This window comes from Lynx canadensis, chromosome A1 (genome assembly GCF_007474595.2).
Source record: "Lynx canadensis isolate LIC74 chromosome A1, mLynCan4.pri.v2, whole genome shotgun sequence".
Classification (NCBI taxonomy): domain Eukaryota; kingdom Metazoa; phylum Chordata; class Mammalia; order Carnivora; family Felidae; genus Lynx; species Lynx canadensis.
In genome coordinates this window covers 115424750-115443207 of record NC_044303.2, presented here as the reverse complement: position 1 = coordinate 115443207, position 18458 = coordinate 115424750, and the positions used below count along the sequence as shown (strand labels likewise).

The 18458-nt window shown below is 43.3% G+C and overlaps 1 protein-coding gene across 2 annotated transcripts in view; it reads left to right on the top strand.

Moving 5' to 3' along the window:
• The window catches only part of SIL1 (SIL1 nucleotide exchange factor), a 218973-nt gene that overhangs the window by 38255 nt on the left and 162260 nt on the right, over positions 1-18458 (top strand). Inside the window, exon 2 of one of the 2 annotated variants that reach the window (XM_030319266.1) lies at positions 13343-13457. The exons of the other annotated variant lie outside the window; for it this stretch is intronic. Coding sequence (XP_030175126.1) covers positions 13383-13457 — 75 coding nt within the window. The 5' untranslated portion in view covers positions 13343-13382. The remainder of the gene's footprint in view (positions 1-13342; positions 13458-18458) is intronic. 2 annotated transcript variants of the gene reach the window in all.

The window sequence follows — 18458 nt, the reverse complement described above, 5'->3', positions numbered from 1 at the left end:
TCGGGCTCTGGGCTGATGGCTCAGAGCCTGGAGCCTGTTTCCGGTTCTGTGTCTCCCTCTCTCTCTGCCCCTCCCCCGTTCATGCTCTGTCTCTCTCTGTCCCAAAAATAAATAAACGTTGAAAAAAAAAATAAGATTGCCTATGAATCTTAGAGTGAGTTTTTCCATCTCCTTGAAAAACGCTGTTGAGATTTTGACAGAGATTGCATTGAATCTATAGACTGCTTTGGATAGTACTGTCATCTTGACAGTATTAAGTGTTCCAATCCACCCAGAAAGTTTTTCCATTTATTTAGGTTGTCTTTGATTTCTTTTAGCAATGTTTTGTAATTTTCAGTGTACAAATTTTTTCCTTTGGCTAAAGACCTTCCTCCTTAGTTAAATTTATTCCTGGATACTTTTTTTTTTTAAATTCTATTTTAAATGGAATTATTTTCTTAATTTCCCTTTTGGATTGTTTGTTGCTAGTATAAGAAACACAACTGATCTTTGAGTATTGATGTTGTACCTGCAGCTTTGCTGATTTTATTAGCTTTAACAGTTTGTTTGTTTGTTTGTTTTGTAGATTCTCCAGGGTTTTTGACATCTAAGTTCATGTCATTCGTTTATAGAGATGGTTTTGTTTCTTCCTTTCCAGTATGGTATCTTTTATTCCTTTTTCTTGCCTATAGCTCTGGCTAGATATTCTAGTATTAATGTTGAATATAAATGATACAAGCAGGCATCCTTGTATTGTTCCTGATCTTGGGGGAAAAACTTGTAACCTTTCACCATTGATGTTAGCTGTGGGTTCTTACTTATATGACTCTCATCATATATGCCCTTTATTATGTTAAAGTTCTGTTCTTAGTTTATTAAGTGTTTTTAGAATGGAAGGATGTTGGATTTTGTCAAATGCTTTTTGGGTATCAATTGAGATGATTTTTTTCCCCTTTATTTTATCAATATCTGTTAACTGGATTAATTTTCATGGGTTGAACCACCCTTGTATCTCTGGGATAAATAACACTTGATCATGTTATACAGTCCTTTTAATATGCTGCTGAATTTGGTTTGCTAGTGTTCTTTTGAGGATTTTTGCAGATATATTTATATGGGATATTGGTCTGTAGTTTTCTTACAGTGTCCTTGTCTTGCTTTGGTGTTCGGATAATTTTGGAGTCAAAGAATGAGTTAGGCAGTGCTCCCATTTCTTCTATTTTTTTGAAACATTTGGAAGGATTGGTATACTGCTACGTTTCTTAACAGTCACTTGGCTGGCCAGGAGGCCCTGGGCTGTGTGGCATGATGGTACCTATTTGGAACTCTGGTCTTGAAGCTGGGCCAGGTCATCTTTTCCATACTGTTTTGTCTCAGCACCTCCATCTTGGCCACCTGTCTAGGGAACCATTCACACTGATGATGCACACTGGCAGGTGACCTGGTAAACAAGGTCTACTTGTTAAGTTGGACTCTAGGATTGCAGCTTTGCCCTTGTACTCTCTCTTTGGGCTGATGGATGGTTCGTCTGCTCTTGGGCTTGCCAAACAGGAACAAGGCTTCTGAGCCATCTAAAGGACCAGATCAAGTCAGCAGACAAGGGAGAATATTATGTTGAGAATAATACTTCTTTTAAATGTTTTCTCATGTAGCTAACATTTCAGGAAGAAAGACTCCATTGAGCATTATTTCCCATAATTCTAACTTCATAGCTGATCATAGAGGTGGTCACACTTTTTTTCAGAGTAGTAATTCCTATGTGTGTGCTATTGTGTTCTGCTTCTGCTCAAAAATATGTATCTGTGTTCCTGTTAGCATCACTATCCATAGTTCACCTATTTAAACATTTTTTTCACCTGTTTTAATGACAACACTGTTTTCTATTGTGCTAGTCCAGATGACCCCTTTTGAGATTGTTGATTTGTTCAATCAGCAGATATTTTTGAGTGCCAGGCACAATGCTGGGTGGTGAGGATACAGCAGTGGGTTAAGTGGACAATTGTCCCTACCCTTATGGAGCTCCCAGTCTGGTGGGTTCTAGTTGTTACAGGCCTGTGAAATGGAATTTCATTGACCATGTTACAGCCTTGGAGAGGATGACAAGGTTGTGTAGTCCCTAGCCCTGGCTCCTATCGCTGCGTTCTAAAAAGCAAGCAAGGCCTTGGCAGGACAGTGGCAGTTCTGCTTGTTAACTGGGCTCTCAGTGAAGCCCAGGATGGGGAGCCCTGGGACCGTGGCAGAGTTGACTCTGAAATTGGGACTGCTGCAGCAGGGAAGACTGCTGTTTCCTAGGCAATACTCTGCTTAATATTTTTAGTGCGTGGTCACGGCAGAACTAAATGTGGTTTCTGATCCCAAATTGGTAATAAATGTAGACATATTTAGAGTCAGAAACAATGCATTTAAAATCCTCTGCTCCTTAATGGTCCTGCCAAGTGCTGAGTTTAGGTTTCTTTGTTTCTTGGCTACCTACCCAGCCTCCCACCATCTCTTGGAGAAGGCGCCCGGATTTTCTTTGGGTGTTAGGTGGGATTGTGAAAGCCGTGAGTTATGGCTCCCTGAGCTGTGTTGAGAGGCATCAGATTTTTGTGTTTCTGCCCACATATGTAAATGTGTACATTTAAAAATTCATCCTCCTTTCAAGTTTTTAAGAATCTGGGATTATAAATAGTCTTGGACTCTCAGGCGTGTTAAAAATAAAATATGATGTTTCAGTTGCTGATTTACCTGGAAGACATAGTCAGTGCCAATGTGATAGTAGCGAGTTCTGTGTTTGGTGACCTGTCCTTATGGTGCGCTCATTGTTTCTGTAAGTTAATGCTATTTTCTTGGGGCTCCTGATTTAGTTTAAGGAGGAACCTAATTGTTGCTCATTTCATCCGTTAAAAGTTGTAATTTGTGTCTCAAGTTGCCTAGAGCGGTATTTATTTTCTCATGGTATATTTCTTAAGTTGGCTTTCTTTTTGATAATTGTGCTGTCTCAAATTCTGTTGTGGAAAGCCATGTTATCCACTAATTGTGAACGGGACATCAGCTCCCTTGAGGGCAGCAGTGGTATCTTTTGTATGTTCTGTTCTGAAGTATGGTGCTCAGGGGACTGAGGCTGATGGTAAAATATCTTTGTGTGGTATCTGTTTCTAGAGTGTGAATGCTGGATGCTTGCAATCCAAAGTGCCAGAGTGCCTAGCACAGAATAAGGGTTGGTGTTCTTAGTGATTTGCACATAGTCCATTTGGAGCTATGGACTGGAAGTCATATCTTCCTTCCTATCATAGTTTCACTAAGAGGCTCTGACCTCCTCTGGAAGCTTGGAGACAGCAGGAAAAGATGAACTCTGATTCTGCCCCAGCCCCAGGTTGTGTGTGGATGAATGTGTGAAAGTCCTTGGTATTCTTTGGAAGCAGGCTATCGAGAAAGCCCATTGTGCCTACTATCAGGAGATCCATTCATTATTTTAAAGGAGAGGGAAGAAGGAGGCCCTGGTCCCTTATTCCCTGGATGCCAGCTGACCCTGTCTAGAGTGATCCACAAAATCTAGGTCTCTTGAATTTGTCCTGGCTATTCCTGCCTTCCCTGTTCCCCTCTTAGAGGTATTGGAGTTTGAAGACAGGCCTGAGACACCAGGAAGCTGGATTCTGAAGTGGCCATTCTCAGTCAGCTCTTCACTGGGCACTGATGCAGAGCCAGCCAGCATTGCTGAGGTTTGAGTGGAAATGCCTCCGTAGCCACCTGGTGTGTAGGCAGGCCTGTGGCTCAGGGAAACTGGGTTCCAAGGAAAACTTGATTGTCAGAGCACAAGACAATTCTATAAGGGAATAAAGCCCTTACTGCTTTTGTTTATCCTGTCCTTTATTCAAAATTTTCTCTCACAGTAGTTGTTAATGAGAGCCACAACCTTCTTGAGTCCTCACTTTGTTCAGGTACTGTACTATATGCTTCATAACATCTCACTTAACACCAAGAACCATCCTGCAAAGTAAAGTAGTTATTATCAAGTCCATTTGTAGATGAAGGAATGGAAACCTGGAGAGGTTAAGCAGCTTGCCTAGAGTCCCACAACTAGGTGAGGTGACCTGGCTTGACATTCGGAGCCCACATTCTTTTCATTACACTGGAGTGGAGATGGAGTAGAGTACACCTTCTAGTAACCTTGGCTGTTATCAGACATAGGCTGGTCACTTTAAGGACATTAGGCAGGATCAGAGAACAGGTAGAAGAAGTAGGTCTCCTTGCCCACTCTCTGTTGGGAGCTTGTAATCTAGGGCCGAGGGGGAAGTAAACTGACCGGGTCTGGGGTATTTCTCTAATTCACCTTGTCACTTACTGGTGTGCTTAGGAAAACCACATTCACCTTTTTGGCTTCATTTTCTTTTGCCATGTAGAGGTAATCCTGTCCTAAATGTTTTTGGGATGGGGAGTGGGGATGTCAGGATCACAGACTATTTGGAAATAAGCTTGGATATCATCTTGGCCAATATAGTTACTCTTCCCCTCTGCTTCATTCTCACCAGACAGTTGGGTATATATGAGGGGAGTGTTTGGGGGTTGGAGAAGAAAGATACTTTCACTTCTTGTATAGCTGAGAAGTCTGCATGATGGGAGGTTAAGAGGTGAAGACACACAGGATGCCAGGGACCTGGCTGCAGTCTTAGTCAAGGATGTTCTTCTTCTTGAATATCTGTGCCTCCTGTGTGAGCTGGGCTGTGCCAAGGACATTCACCAATCAAAACATATGTGTGTGAAAACATGTGTGTGTATGTGTGTCTGTGTGTAGTGTAAAAACTTGGGACATGGTAGAGGTGGGTCTCTCCACAAGAGGGCCCCAATAGGCTCATTTAAAAAATTTTCTCCTGACACAGAATGTGTGCCTTTGTATCCATTCACACTGTTGAAGAATAAGTAAAATGAGTCCAGTTTCTGTGGCTGATTCATAGATCACTGGAAAGGCAGCGTGGTCTATGGAAAGAGGATGGGTTCTGGGCCAGATTGGCTTTGAATCCTGACTACCACTCTGGCTGCATGAACTTGGGCAAAATACTTAACCTCTCTGAATTTCAGTCCCCTCCTGGGCAGAATGAGAACCTTGTCAAATGGTTGTTGCGAAGAGTAAATAAGCTTAGAACTTTGCTTGGAGCATAGCAAGTACTCTATAAATGTTGACTATAATTGCTCTTAGACAAAATTTATTTTCCTGTGGGTGGTCCAGATACTGATTTGAATCCTAGGGGATTTGGTGTCATTGGGGTATTTCTCTCCATTCTGTATTACAAAGTGCAAGAACTAAAACTTCTGAGCAGTTTGGGGCATGGGAGAGCTCAGAGAATGTGGAGTTGTGTCTGGTGGGAGTTTGTTCTTAAAGACTTTGCCTCCCTGCTCCCTCCTTCTGCTGGTGTGACTGTGCCTGTCTCTGTCCTGAAGACATGTGTGTTGGAGGGGGTAGCTCTACACAATCATAGAAAACCAATGTATGGCATTAGAGGATCCATCTTTAGGACCTGACCACTGGAGCCAATTCTTTGTCTTCATTAAGAGACTCAAGTGATAATATTGAAAAAATTGGATTTAGAGAAGTGGCCCCAAATCTCCAAACTTGACTGGACCCACTCACGCTTTCAAAGCAGTCTACCTTTGTGCCTCTATTTCTTGTCTCATGTACCCTCTTTTGAAGGGCCCTCTGGTGGCCTTATTGCCAAACCCAGTGGATCTTCTCATCCACATTCTTTTTTATTTAAAAAATTTTTTTTTGCAGGGGCGCCTGGGTGGCTCAGTCGGTTAAGTGTCCGACTTCGGCTCAGGTCATGATCTCGCGGTCCGTGAGTTCGAGCCCCGTGTTGGGCTCTGTGCTGACAGCTCAGAGCCTGGAGCCTGTTTCAGATTCTGTGTCTCCCTCTCTCTCTGACTCTCCCCTGTTCATGCTCTCTCTCTGTCTCAAAAATAAATAAATGTTAAAAAAAATAAAAAAAATTAAAGAATTGAAAAAAAAAATAAAATTTTTTTTGCAGCAGGGGCAGGAAAGACAGAATCTCAAGCAGGCTTTATGCATAATGTGGAGCCTGATGTGGGGTTCGATCCCACAACCCTGGGATCATGATCTGAGCCAAAATCCAGAGACAGATGATCAACCTGCTAAGCCACTCAGGTGCCCCTCTCATCCTTACTCTGACTGATCTCTTGACATCATTGCCTGGAACTTGATTTTCTCAGGATTCTCTCCTCTGTTGACCTTTGTGATTCTGCACCATTGTCCTCGCTCCTTGTTTGATTGCCTTGCTTGCTTTTTTCTTTTCCTATATTCCAGCCGTGACTTGAAGATTATTCTTGCTCTTTCTTTCTCTCTGGGTTTCTCCCTAAGACAGGGAGTCTATTCTTGTTGCTTTGCTTATTGCCTCTGTGCTGATGGCACCAACATTATTACCCTGCCCTAACCTTCTCTGCCTCTTTGTATTCAATAGGTGTGAAGTTACCAGAGACTTCGTGGATCCACTGAAAAGCTCCATGCCAGAAGGCATTGAACTGTGGTTATTAATGTAGCTATCAAGTGCCCTCACTGTTGTTTAGATCTTTAGCAGTCCAAATGGAGATTGGGTCTTAAAACGCTTTTCTAGCATTTAGTTTTTTGATAGCCTTGTTTGAGTAAGGATAGGTCTAGAGAGGGCCGACCTGGGCTCCCATTTGCTTTGTCCCTTTTGCTTTTGCTCTCTTTCTGCTTGTCTTTTGATTTCTTTTAGCTGGAGCCACTGTCTTTTGTCTCTGAGATTGCAGTTTTTTGCTAATATGCTTAGCCACCTTCTTAAAGATCTGTTTCCTTGCCTACTAAGGTAGGGATGGGAGTTGTTATGTCTCTCACCTTTTGGAGTGCAGAGTATCAAGAATGCCCCCTTCCTATTTCTTCCCATGTTGTCCTCCTCCCAGGGCTTTAGTCCCCACCGGGCTCATGGAATTCTTGGCTCTATGTGCTCTCAGGTGGGGCCAGCACTGTCCTTATATTGCTACTGGAAAAGCCTCTCTTGGGCTCTCTTTTGAAGGCATGTGCATGAGTGGATTTTGGCTTTGTAGCTGTCTGTTCAGGCAGAGGCTTAGGTTTCTTGTGAACTTTCTACCTCCAACAGCCTCCTCTAGTTAATTTCCTTCTTGAGTCTGTTGAGAGCAGTCTGTATTTGCTCAGCCCTAGGCATGACCTCAATATTTGGAACAGATACTGTCCCCACTACACAAATGGTCAGTGGGTAAGGATGTTCCATGTCCAGCCTCCCAGCCAGTAATGGACTTAGTTATGGGATTAGAAGCCGCATTTCTTTTGTTGTTCATAGGCTCTTTGGATTTAATTGCTGTTTTCCTCCTGACTTGCTGTGTAGTTTATGGCTTAGGGGGAAAGAGACTGTTTGCCTGACTATTCCAAATTTATTTCTTTTGTCCTTTAAATTTTTCTTTAAAAATCCATTTCTATTCCTAAGCGTTTGCACATTGTTTTCTTTTGTCAGGACTGTCCTTCCAATGTCCTCTTTGCGTTGTTTCTTCAGCTTCGTATTTGCTCAGATTAGGCGGTGAGTTTGTTTGTGTAGAGGTGAGTGACCGTGTATGTGTATATGAGTTTGTGCAGCCCATAAATAGTAATGAATGTGTGTCTGTAGGAAGAGCTCATCCTCTAACCTTCAGTCTGTAAAGCAGAAGGTGGTTTTGACAGGTGTTCCTGCAGTTGGCAGTTCTACATGATGGTGGCCTGGCTCTCTGGACACAAGTATGCTGGGAAAAGCATTGAGTGCGCTGGGTCTGCCTTGGGGCTCAGCAGAAAACTGGCTTTCATCTCTCCTTTTTCAGCTGGGGGTGGGTGCTCTTCCAACATCTGTTTCCTTCACCTCTTGGGCGAAGATAGCCAAAAAAAAAAAAAAAAAAAAAAAAAAAAGGCTTTGGTCCTAAAGTTTGAGATATAGGGCCAGCTAAAGAATGTGTAGATTCTGTAAGTGGCAGAGCTCTGGAGAGTTGTACCAGGGTGCCTGGACTGGCTCTGATTGCCTGTGTGTCCAAGGGCAGGTCATCATCCCTACTCTAATGATAAGTAGGTGCCAGGTGCTTTGTTAAGCATTTTCCATATTTTTATTTAATCCTCTCTAACACTCTTTGAAGTAGGAGCTCTTACTATGCCATTTTACAGATAAAGAAACTGAGGTCTGGTAAGTTGTATTCAAGATCACACAGCTAGGAATAGACAGAGCTAAGAAATGGCCTTCGATCATTCTGAATCTAAATTCATGTATTAGACTTTATATCCATGTTTTTATCTTTCTGCTTCAATTTCCTTCTTTTAAGATAGAAGTAGGAATTCTTGCCCTTTCACTTTTCTAGATTTGGAGAAACAAATACATGGACACAAACTGTAGGTTAAGAATGTGAGCATTTTATGAGGTGGAATTCAAAGTGCCCTCAGGCAGTTTGCTGACGTGACTCTGCCTGCCCAGGACACTTGTGACCTTTTCCTATTCTCACTCTTCTCTGGCCCTGAGACTGGAGAGCAGCCACTGTCCGTGGGGTCTGCCACCCATCTAAGAAGCTTTCAGAGATCCAGCACTCCCACTTCTCCTTTGGCTTCTTGCCATCCTCATCACATTCTTTTGTTTTCCTGCCTTGAGAGAAGATAGAAGTTACGGGAGGAGTCTTTTTTACCCAGGGCCTAGTCCTCTCCCCCAGTCCTATCTGAATTGAGTAGAGGACATGAGGCCCCAAGAGAGGCAAGGTCTAGAAAGTCGAAGGGCCTCCTCCTACCCATGCCACAAGCATCTGCTCTGGGCTGCAGTAAGCTGATAATACAGATTGCTGGAGCATCTACCCTCAATTTACATAAAGGTACAGCCTACAGATGGCCAGTTTTGATGGAAAAAATGGACATTTCATTGTTAGTCCTTATTATCTTCTTGTCCCAAAGCCCAAGGATACTTAAGGAAAGAGTAACTGCTGAAACACTGAAATGTGTTTCCCTTTCCCAGACTGAATGATGGTGTTTGAAGTCAGAAGAAGACCGTAATGTGAAGACTTTGGTCTGTCTTCCAGTGAGAGCCAAGAATGACAGGAAGGTTTATTTTGCAGGGTGTACAGGGGCAGGTGATGAGGCAAATCCAGTGTTAGGGGTGGTAAGTAGGGTTTGGGAAGGGCACTGACATCAGCCCAAGTGTGCCAACTGTGCCTCAAAGGGATGCCATGACTTTGGCTTTACTTACGTTATTGTCTGAGGTTTTCTTTAGCTGCTGCTGCTGCCCAGATACTTGCTTGTGATGTGGGATGTCAGCTGTCCTGGTAAAACACAGCTGTGTGCCACCTCTCTTTAGTCTGTTTCCACACTCCCCCACCCTCACCTTCAGCCTAAAGCCCAGAGAAAACTGCGTATTTTCTACTTGTTACTTGTTGAGTAAGGACCAAGACCAGGTGACGTGGCTGCAGGCCAGACTGCTTAGCAGGACACAGGATACCATCACTGATGCTTGTGTGTGCCTGTATGTTGCAGAATTTGCACTTGCTCTTAGGGTACCCCTGCAAAGCCTGGGAGACTGTGACATATCTTTTTCCCAGCCTCACTCCTCCTCTCTCTCCTCAGGCACCTCCTCCCTGCAACATGTTCTGTCTCTTGGTGTTTCATGGAGAAATATATGGAGGCAGTAAATAGGTCAGGTGTGCAGTCCATGTGGAATTACTGGGGGGAGACGAAGGATCCATTTGTGAATCGATGTCTCATCCTTAGTATTGGCATAAAATGCTTTTGAGGGCATTAGTGTGTGTGCAGGAGATGGAGGCGGCTGGGAACCTTGTGGGAGCTGCCATTTCTCTCGCCACCTCCCCTGCCCCCTCCCCACGCATTCCCCTTCCCACTTCGGGGTGGGGGTGGGGTGGGGAAGCTGCTGTTTATGTATCAGCTGCCCTCGACCTCTTTTTCTTCAGTCTTTTCTGGATTTCCTGCTCATTTGTCTTCTTTGCCCTTGACTAATTCATTCTCATTTATCTCTTCCTCCTCATCTTTTCCCCCAGCATCAATTCCAGTGTTTATCCCTGGCTGTGAGAAGGGAGTGTTGAAGTGTGTGTGTGTACATCCATGTACACTTGAACACTATTCATGCAGGGAAAGGAAATCTGTGACTTTGGGGATAATCTTTGTTTTCTCTTACGGTTTATTTCCTGATAATGCACCCTGCTTCCATTCTGTATTTTCCTTTCCCCCAAAGGCTGAGGATTAAGAAAGGTATGGGGCATTATAGGAAGCTCCAGGGCTGTCTTTTCTTGGGACCCATCTCCCTGGGCCTTTCCAGCCCTTTCATTCCTGATGTGGAAGTCTCTGCTTGCTCCTTGTGCATGCTCACCAAGCCTGGCCACTGCCCCCTCCCCTGCCACGCACACTCAGGTATGGTCAGGCACCTGTCCAGAACCTAATGCTGTGTTGTGAACTCACTCCCCATCTTTCCATATGATTGGTGCCCCAGGGAAACAGGTTGCTGGGGAAAGCTCATGTGGCACTCAGCCGCTCCATTTTATCGACGAAAAAAGAGGGGAGAAGCTGGCAGAAAGCAAAGGCTTTTGCTGCTGGGTGAGTGTAGCAGCTATTTTTAGTGCCCAAGCCTTTGCTTTTCCATTTGGCTATGCTTTTTTAGCACAGTGCCGGTCCAGCAGGGCTGTTTTCCTTTATGGTTCCAGATGTCCTTAGGGAAAGTTTCCGTCTGCCTCTGAGAAGGTGTGGGCTAGGCAAGTTGGTAATAACTTCTGACAGTGGGTTCAGGTAGGACTTTGGGTCCCACTGCAGTCATGTTAAAGGACCAATTTCTTGAGGTGGAGCACGTAGTGGGGCAGGAATAGGAAAGAGAAAAGGTAAGCACCATAATCTTCAGAGATATTCCCCTATAACTGATACAGTTAAGCTTTTTTTGAATACATGGCCTAATGAGATATATTAGGGCTGAGTGATCAACATTCAAACCTTTTATAAGGGCTTGAAGTAATGTTGACTTTTTTTGACTTTTTCTTTTCTTTTTTTTTCTTTTTCTTTTTTTTTTTTTTTTTTTTTGAGACAGAGACAGAGCATGAGTAGGGGAGGGGCAGAGAGAGAGGGAGACACAGAATCTGAAGCAGGCTCCAGGCTCTGAGCTGTCAACACAGAGCCCGACGCGGGGCTCGAACTCAAGGAGTGTGAGATCATGACCTGAGCCGAAGTCGGACGCTTGACCGACTGAGCCACCCAGGCGCCCCTGTTCTGACTTTTTCTAAGGCTTCTTAAAATTTTTAGCTTGTTTTATTTCTCTTTCTGCCTTTCTTTCCTAGGTCATTTGCCAGTTTTTTTTTTTTTTTTAAAGTACACGTGTTTCTCTTTAAGATTTCATTTAAATTCCCATTAGTTAACCTACAGTGTAATGATGAGTTTCAGGTATACTATATAGTGGTTCAACAATTTGGATTAAGTTCTCTTGACTGCCACTCTAGTTTACTGACCAAAATTGTTGTACCAAGAAACTCTGTACCCATTAAGTAGTAACTCCCCTGGTAACCTATAATCTACTTTCTGTCTCTGTGAGTTTGCTATTCAAGAAAATTCATTTAAATAGAATCATACAATATCTGTTCTTTTGTGTCTTGCTTATTTCACTTGGCATAATGTTTTCAAGACTCATTCATGTTGAAGCATGTATCAGAATTGCATTCTTTTTATGGCTGAATAATATTCCATTGTATGTATACACAACACTTTAAAAATATCCATTGATCTGTTGATGGATATTGGGGTTGTTTCCACCTTTTGGCTATTGTGAATAATCCTGCTGGGAACATTTGCATGGAAGTATCTGTTTGAATCACTATTTTCAGAACTGTTAGGTAGAATAAATACCTAGGGGTAGAATTTCTGGATCTTACGGTAATTCTGTGTTTTGCTTTTTGAGGAACTGCTAAACTGTGTCCCACAGCAGCTGTACCATTTTGCATTACCACCACTAATGTATGAGGTGTTCCAGTTTGTCTACATCCTTGCTAATATTTGTTATTTTCTTTTTAAAAAAATTATAGCGATCATTGTTGTTTATGTATCTGGTTATTAAACCCTATCAGAGAGAGGTGATTTGCAAATATTTTCTCCCATTTTGTTGGCTGTCTTTTCAATCTCTTCATAAGGTCCTTTGAGGCACAAAAGTTTTTACATATTGATGGAGTTTAATTTAGTTATTTTTTTTAAATCACCTGTTGTCTTGGTGTCATTTTTGAGACACTACTACCAAATATGAGGTTATGAAGATTTCCTCTATATTTTCTTGTAAAAGTTTAGCTTTTAAATTTAGGTCTTAGATACATTTTGAGTTAAGTTTTGTACATGACAAAAGGGTAGATTCCATCTCATTTTCTGCATGTGGCTATTCAGTTGTTCCAGACTGGTTTGTTGAAGAGACTATTTTTTCCCCATTGAATGGTATTGGCACCCTGTTGAAAATCATTTGAGTACACATGATTATTTCTGGGTCCTCAGTTCTATTCCAATGGTCTTTACATCTGTCCCTTATGCCAGTACCACACTGTTTTGATTACTATTGCTTTGTAATAAGTTTTGAATTCAGGAAGTATGAGTCTTCCAACTTGGTTCTTTTTTTCCTACATCTTTGGGTCTACTTTGGGTCCCTTGAAATTCCTTATGTATTTAAAGAAGGGTTTCTCCATTTTTGTAACAGGCTTGGTATTTTGATAGGGATTGCATTGAATCTGCATATTGCTTTGGGTAATATTGTCATCTTAACAATATTAAGTCTCTAATACATGAACATGGGATATCCTTTTATGCTTTTGTTTTGATTTTAACAGCTACTAGGGCCTATACTTCGGATAGTTGGGCCATTTGAAAAGTGATGTGTAAGACTTCATGGCTTGGGAATATGGAACTTTGCTGGTTGATGGGATACTGATGGCATCTGTTTTCAGATATAATAGTGAACATGGTTTAGAAGTGAACGGTTATGATGACTTATGAGGATTTGGACCCATGTCTCTTGATACACAAATCAATTGGTTAGTTTATTTCTCTCCTTATCATAGCCAATATCACCCTGTACAACCTGACAATAAGTTGATAGTGAGGAAGGAAGGGACCCCAACTGTTTATCTCACGTGAGAGTCTTGCTTGGCTCTCTGCTTCCAACCAAGGCATATCTGGTCATGAGTGGCTGGACTCCTTATGGTAGCTGGAAGCTTCCTTTAGATCTTCTCCTGTGGTAGAAGGAAGACCTTTGATACATCTGTGCAGGAAATGTCTGATATCCATTGAACACATGACATCATTGGAATCACATTGCTGGGGGATCAGGCACCAGCTTCCTGTTTACCTTCTGTCTTCTTTGTTTACATTCCTCAGGTCTCTAACTGTGCCTCCCCAGGGCCTGTCCCCTTCTAGGATGGCTCTTCTGGGAATGCTGCTCGGGCTGCTGATGGCTTCCTGCTTCACCTTCTGCCTCAGTCATCAGAACCCGGTAAATTTCTTAACACAAATAGAAGAATCCCTGTAGGCTCCAAGAAAGCCTCCATGCCACCAAGGCTTTTGTGGGAGTAGGGTGAGCTTTTATTTTTCTTACAGGAATGTGGTTAGCACTGGGTCAAGGAGTATGTGTACTCTCCTCCCCACCCCACTGAGTCCTCTGGCCTCTGTTTAAAGCTCATAGCATAGGGGCACCTGGGTGTCTCAGTCGGTTAAGTGTCTGACTCCTGGTTTTGGCTGAGATCATGATCCCCGTATCATTAGTTTGAGCTCTGGGTCTGGCTCTGTGCTCACAGCGTGCAGCCTGCTTGGGATTCTCTCTGTTCCCCTTTCTCTCTGCCCTTCACCCACTCTCATGCCCATGCACACTTTGTCTCAAAAGAAAGGAAGGAAGCTCATGGCATAGTTTCCCTTTGGAGAAAATAGGATGATGATATGGTAATACTGATAATGTTGATGAGGTTATCATGTACCAATTATTTTAGTAAGTGCTTTATATGTATTCTCATTTAATCCCTCCAAAACCCCTAAGAAGTGAACAACTACAGTTATTATCCCTCATTTTCAGAAGGAGACTGAGGCTCAGAGACATTAAGTAACTTGGCCAGAATCATTCAGCCAGTTTGTGGCAGAGTTGGGAAAATTGCCTGTGTGGTGAGCACTAAGTAAGACTCAGCTTCTTCCTCTACTCCTGTCTTCCTTGTGCTTTTTCCATCTGTCTCTGTCTCTCCATTCTCTTTTCCTCTGTCCTTTTTCTTCCTCTTCTTTTTAAGCCTCTCTTCATTAACCTAGACCTCACTGCTTAGGCTTTCTGTCACTGTCACAGGCAGGAGTAGAATGACCAAGAAAGCCCTGAGCTTGGCCTGGCTGCAGCATGCTAAGACTCCTGGCCCCATTTGCCTGGCTGGCCCCAGCAATAAGCTGCCCTTCACCAGCTCCCAGTGTCTCCTCTTTGCTTTCCCCTGAGAAGCCTTGACTGTCAGCTTTCTGACAGTTTCCCTTTCCCCTGGCCACCTTCCTCAACCCCAGGGTCTCCTGCTAAATGTTGGGTAAGTGTTGAAGGCTTTGGAGCGGAGGGCCTTGAAGTGCAAATGACAATTGTGATGAATTTAATAGCAATCCAGCTCAGCTGAGGTTTACCTCTGGCTCATGGCAAGCTTCCACCTTCTCTCTGAAGTCATTTGTTTTTTCTCTGCCTTTCTGCTCACTTTGTGGAGCAGAAGAGGAAGTACAGTTAGGAGTCACGAATCCTTTTGAGCTTTTAATGTTCTCTAAGATCTTACTGGTGCTAGTTTTTTTTGGCCTTTTCCTCAAGGATAATGAGGATGAGATTCCATTGGCCCCTGAGGGTGGGACTGGCCACAGCCTGAGTTAGGGGCTGTCTTTGTCATAGCCTAGACCAGAAAAGCACCCAAGTGTCTGGAGGGATCAGCGCTGTGTACTCCCCTCCCTCCCCGCCCCCGCTCAACCTGCAGCTCATGAGGATCCGGTGCTTCCCATGATGAGCTTTAGCAGATGCACAATTAACAAAAACGTGCTGATGAATTTGCTTAAGGACTGTGTGTTAGTAAGTCCCTTTTGGATAATAGTCCAACCAAATAGATGAGCTTTCAGAGCCATAATTATTCTGGCCCATTTATATTAGCTCTATTGAGTCTAGTCTCAGAAAAATGTTAATACTGACTTTCATCAACAGAAGCTACTTTTATCCTTATGTCTGTTCCTAAGCTGTATCCATTTGTCATAATCTTTCATCATGTGCTAACCACAAGTAGGAGTTGAAGCATCTTTTCTCTCATACCGTAAAAATTGCTGCCCTGTTGGCATTTAAAATCCAAATTATGCAGTCAGCCATCTTCACAACAGTGAAAATGGGTGGTGGGGTAGCTGGGGGTGTTTATGATCCTTTATTCAGAGCCTTGAGTCCAGGCAAGAGGTCCTGGTGGCCTGGAATTGTCCTCTCCAAAGGCATTTGTACAGGTTAATGGCTACCCAGGAAAGATTGTGTGTATCAGGGTACGATCTTCTGCTGTGATACCTCCCTGAGATGCCACAACTTAGGAGCAGTGTGGATGCTGAAGGGATGGGGTTGTGTAGTATACTGGCCTTCAAAAAGTAGTGAGTATGAAGGAGGTAGTGGAATCCAGTGGAAGGAGCACAGACCATTGGTAAGTGGCACCCCCTTCTTTGGCAATTTGGCCATTTCTGAGCTTTGTTTTCTCATCCGTAAAATGGGGTTGATACTTCCCTCTTAAAATTTTAATGTAGATTATGCATGATTTGTATGTATATATAAAAATATATATGAAGCACCTAGCTTTGGGACTGGCAGAGTATGGTCAATAAATGTCAGCTGTTATTTTCAGTAAAAGGGTGTCTGCTTTTATGGTTTAATATAGGGCTTTGTTAGTCAGGGTCCTAGCCCAAAATATTGCCATGGCAGTCTGTCTCTGTCACAGCGTCTGTCAGCTTACCATTAGAGAGATTCATTCATTCTCCTGGATCTTGAAGGCTTTGGTCTTTAAGAATCTCTTACTCAGATACAAGTGCAAGGAAGTGAGACATGGTAAGCTGTTGTCAGCTAACACCTTAGCTGGATTTCTTGCCAGTCAGTTGAGAGGAGATTGGTATTTGGAGTGATGGTGGCAGGGAAAAGAGTGCTGAGGTTTCAGTATGGAAGGGAGCCCTGAGAAGCCAGCTGAGAGGGCACCAGAACATGGGGGGTTTACTTGTTGACCAAGGGCTGGCTGGCTTCTCTCACCCCTTGGTCTTTATCTGCTGTTGACAACCCTTCCCGGGCAGAGAGAGGCTAGTCTTGCTTGTCCTTTCTCTGGGACTGTGGTTTGTTACTTGAACCGTGAAAACCTTCCCTTTCCCCTGAGGGGGTGGGGGTGGTGGGGGTGTGTGCTGGTAGATGCGCTAAGGTGATCTCAGTGTGCCCTTCCCCCCCTGCCCCTTCATTCCCTCAGTATGCAGGGCATAGCCATTAGGACACATAACTTAGAAACACAGAAGTGAGTCAAAATTCATGCATGGGCTTTGGAGACAGGCAGGCCTGGACTTAAATTTTTGTCTGCTTTTCTCAGCAGTGTGATTTTTGCTCAGGCCCGATACCTGTCCTCATCTATAAAATGGGAATAAAATTTGTGCTCCACAGATGAAACTTGGGTGAGTTGTGAGGCATGGACGGCACTTTAGCCCAGAGCTACAAATGGTAGTTGCTGTTACCATTACAGTCTCATCCCCATGATGCTGCTTTTCCTCAAAACCTTTCCTGGAATGCCCTTTTTGAACTGATTCCCTCAGTGCTTGTCAGATGTGATTTGGGCAAACAGTGCCAAGTTGCTCAGAGTTAGATTTGGTGAATACGGTGAGCTGATCACAGGAGCACCAATTTTTTATCACCCCTACTAAAAACAGATTTGTACTATAAAATAATGGCAGATTGTGTGTATCTGTGTATGTGTGTGTGTCGCTTAAAATCTGGTTCAAAGGTGACACCAACCGGAAGGTCAGAAAACATTTTCAGCAGTGGTGGGATTACTGTGAAAGTATTTAGCCTCCCTAGAGCCTGAGGCATGCGGCTCAGTGGTTCATCGGTCTCCATCTTGAATCTATTAATGTTGAAAGAAATGTGGAAAAAGAGAATGAACACTCCCCCAGCCTAGTGTTTGAAGGGTTTTCTGCCATGTTTTCATCATTCCCATTCCTGTTGCCTCTTACTGCTTCTCTTAGTGACAAGGATTTGGTTGCTTGCTTACAGCTATACCTGCCAGCAGTTACCTGACTAATAGACTAAAGCAAGAGTTGCAATTTAAAGCTTAGAGAGGTTTAGTTTGGCCGTCTTAGTGTTCTAAAATACAAAAATTTTATGTAAAAATCATCTGTTTTTCTGTTTTCTCTTTTTCATGGCAGTGGTGGACCAGCTGAGTAGCAGCTGCGTTCCTTAGTCAAGGCAGGAGGGCTCCAGTTTTCACAGCCCCCCAACAACCTGTTGTTTTACTGCTGGCCCTACCTGGCCCCTGGAGGCATTTGACCCCCATACTTCTGAGGTAAATTCTATTTATATTCTCCTAGTCCCATGGTCTAGTGTGTGGTGCTTATGGCAGAGGCTGGCCAGCATGGCTCGGCCCTGGATTACATGGGTTTTGAGTATTTGTAGACAAGGTATTCTTTGTTCTGCAATGTGGGGCTAGTGCCTGGGTTCTAGTAGACGTGGCTACTTTGGGCTTTCCTCAGTCCAAGGCCTCCAGAAGACATACCTGCCTGTGGGACAGGGTCGTTTCTTCATTCCTTTGTTCTTGGATTACAAACTTAGTTCTTTGCTGGGCATTGGGGTACATTGGTGAAAGAGACTCACATAGAGCCTGCTCTTAGGAAATCTGGCTTTAGGCCAGTGTCTCCTGCCACTCTGTCTTTCCTTTAGTTTCCCAAGCATGTCTACTCTTCTCCTAGCTTTCTTTTGAGCTCAGATCTTTGCAAGCTTCAAGTTGAAGGTAGGAGGCATTTGACAGCCAGGCTGCACAGGTGAGACCACAACCAAAACCTGACCTGCCTGAATAATGTCACAGTGTGTAGTCACTGTTGGATGTCATAGTACAGACTCATCCAACCTGGAACCTGTGATGGTCTTTACATGTAGTAAGAGTAATCGCTACCATGTATCTGGGGTCTAGTGGTTTACAAGATAGTTCCTCATCTAATGTATGAGTTAGATGTCATTAGTATTTCTGCTTTACAAATGTGGAAATAGGCTTAGAAAATTAAGTAACTTTCTGGGAGTCACAATAAACTGGGATTAAACTTCAGGTTATCTGATGTGGAGCTTAAGTTCTTAAGTACTATTGCTGTAGTCTTGGCCTCTCATTACTTGGGATATGATTTGAGGGCCTCTTCTTGTCCAAGATGTCTTCCTTACTGGTCCTTAACAAGATTTGAAATCCTGTCATCTGAATTTCATGCCTTTATTTCTTGTTAAAATGTTAAAAACCCTTGG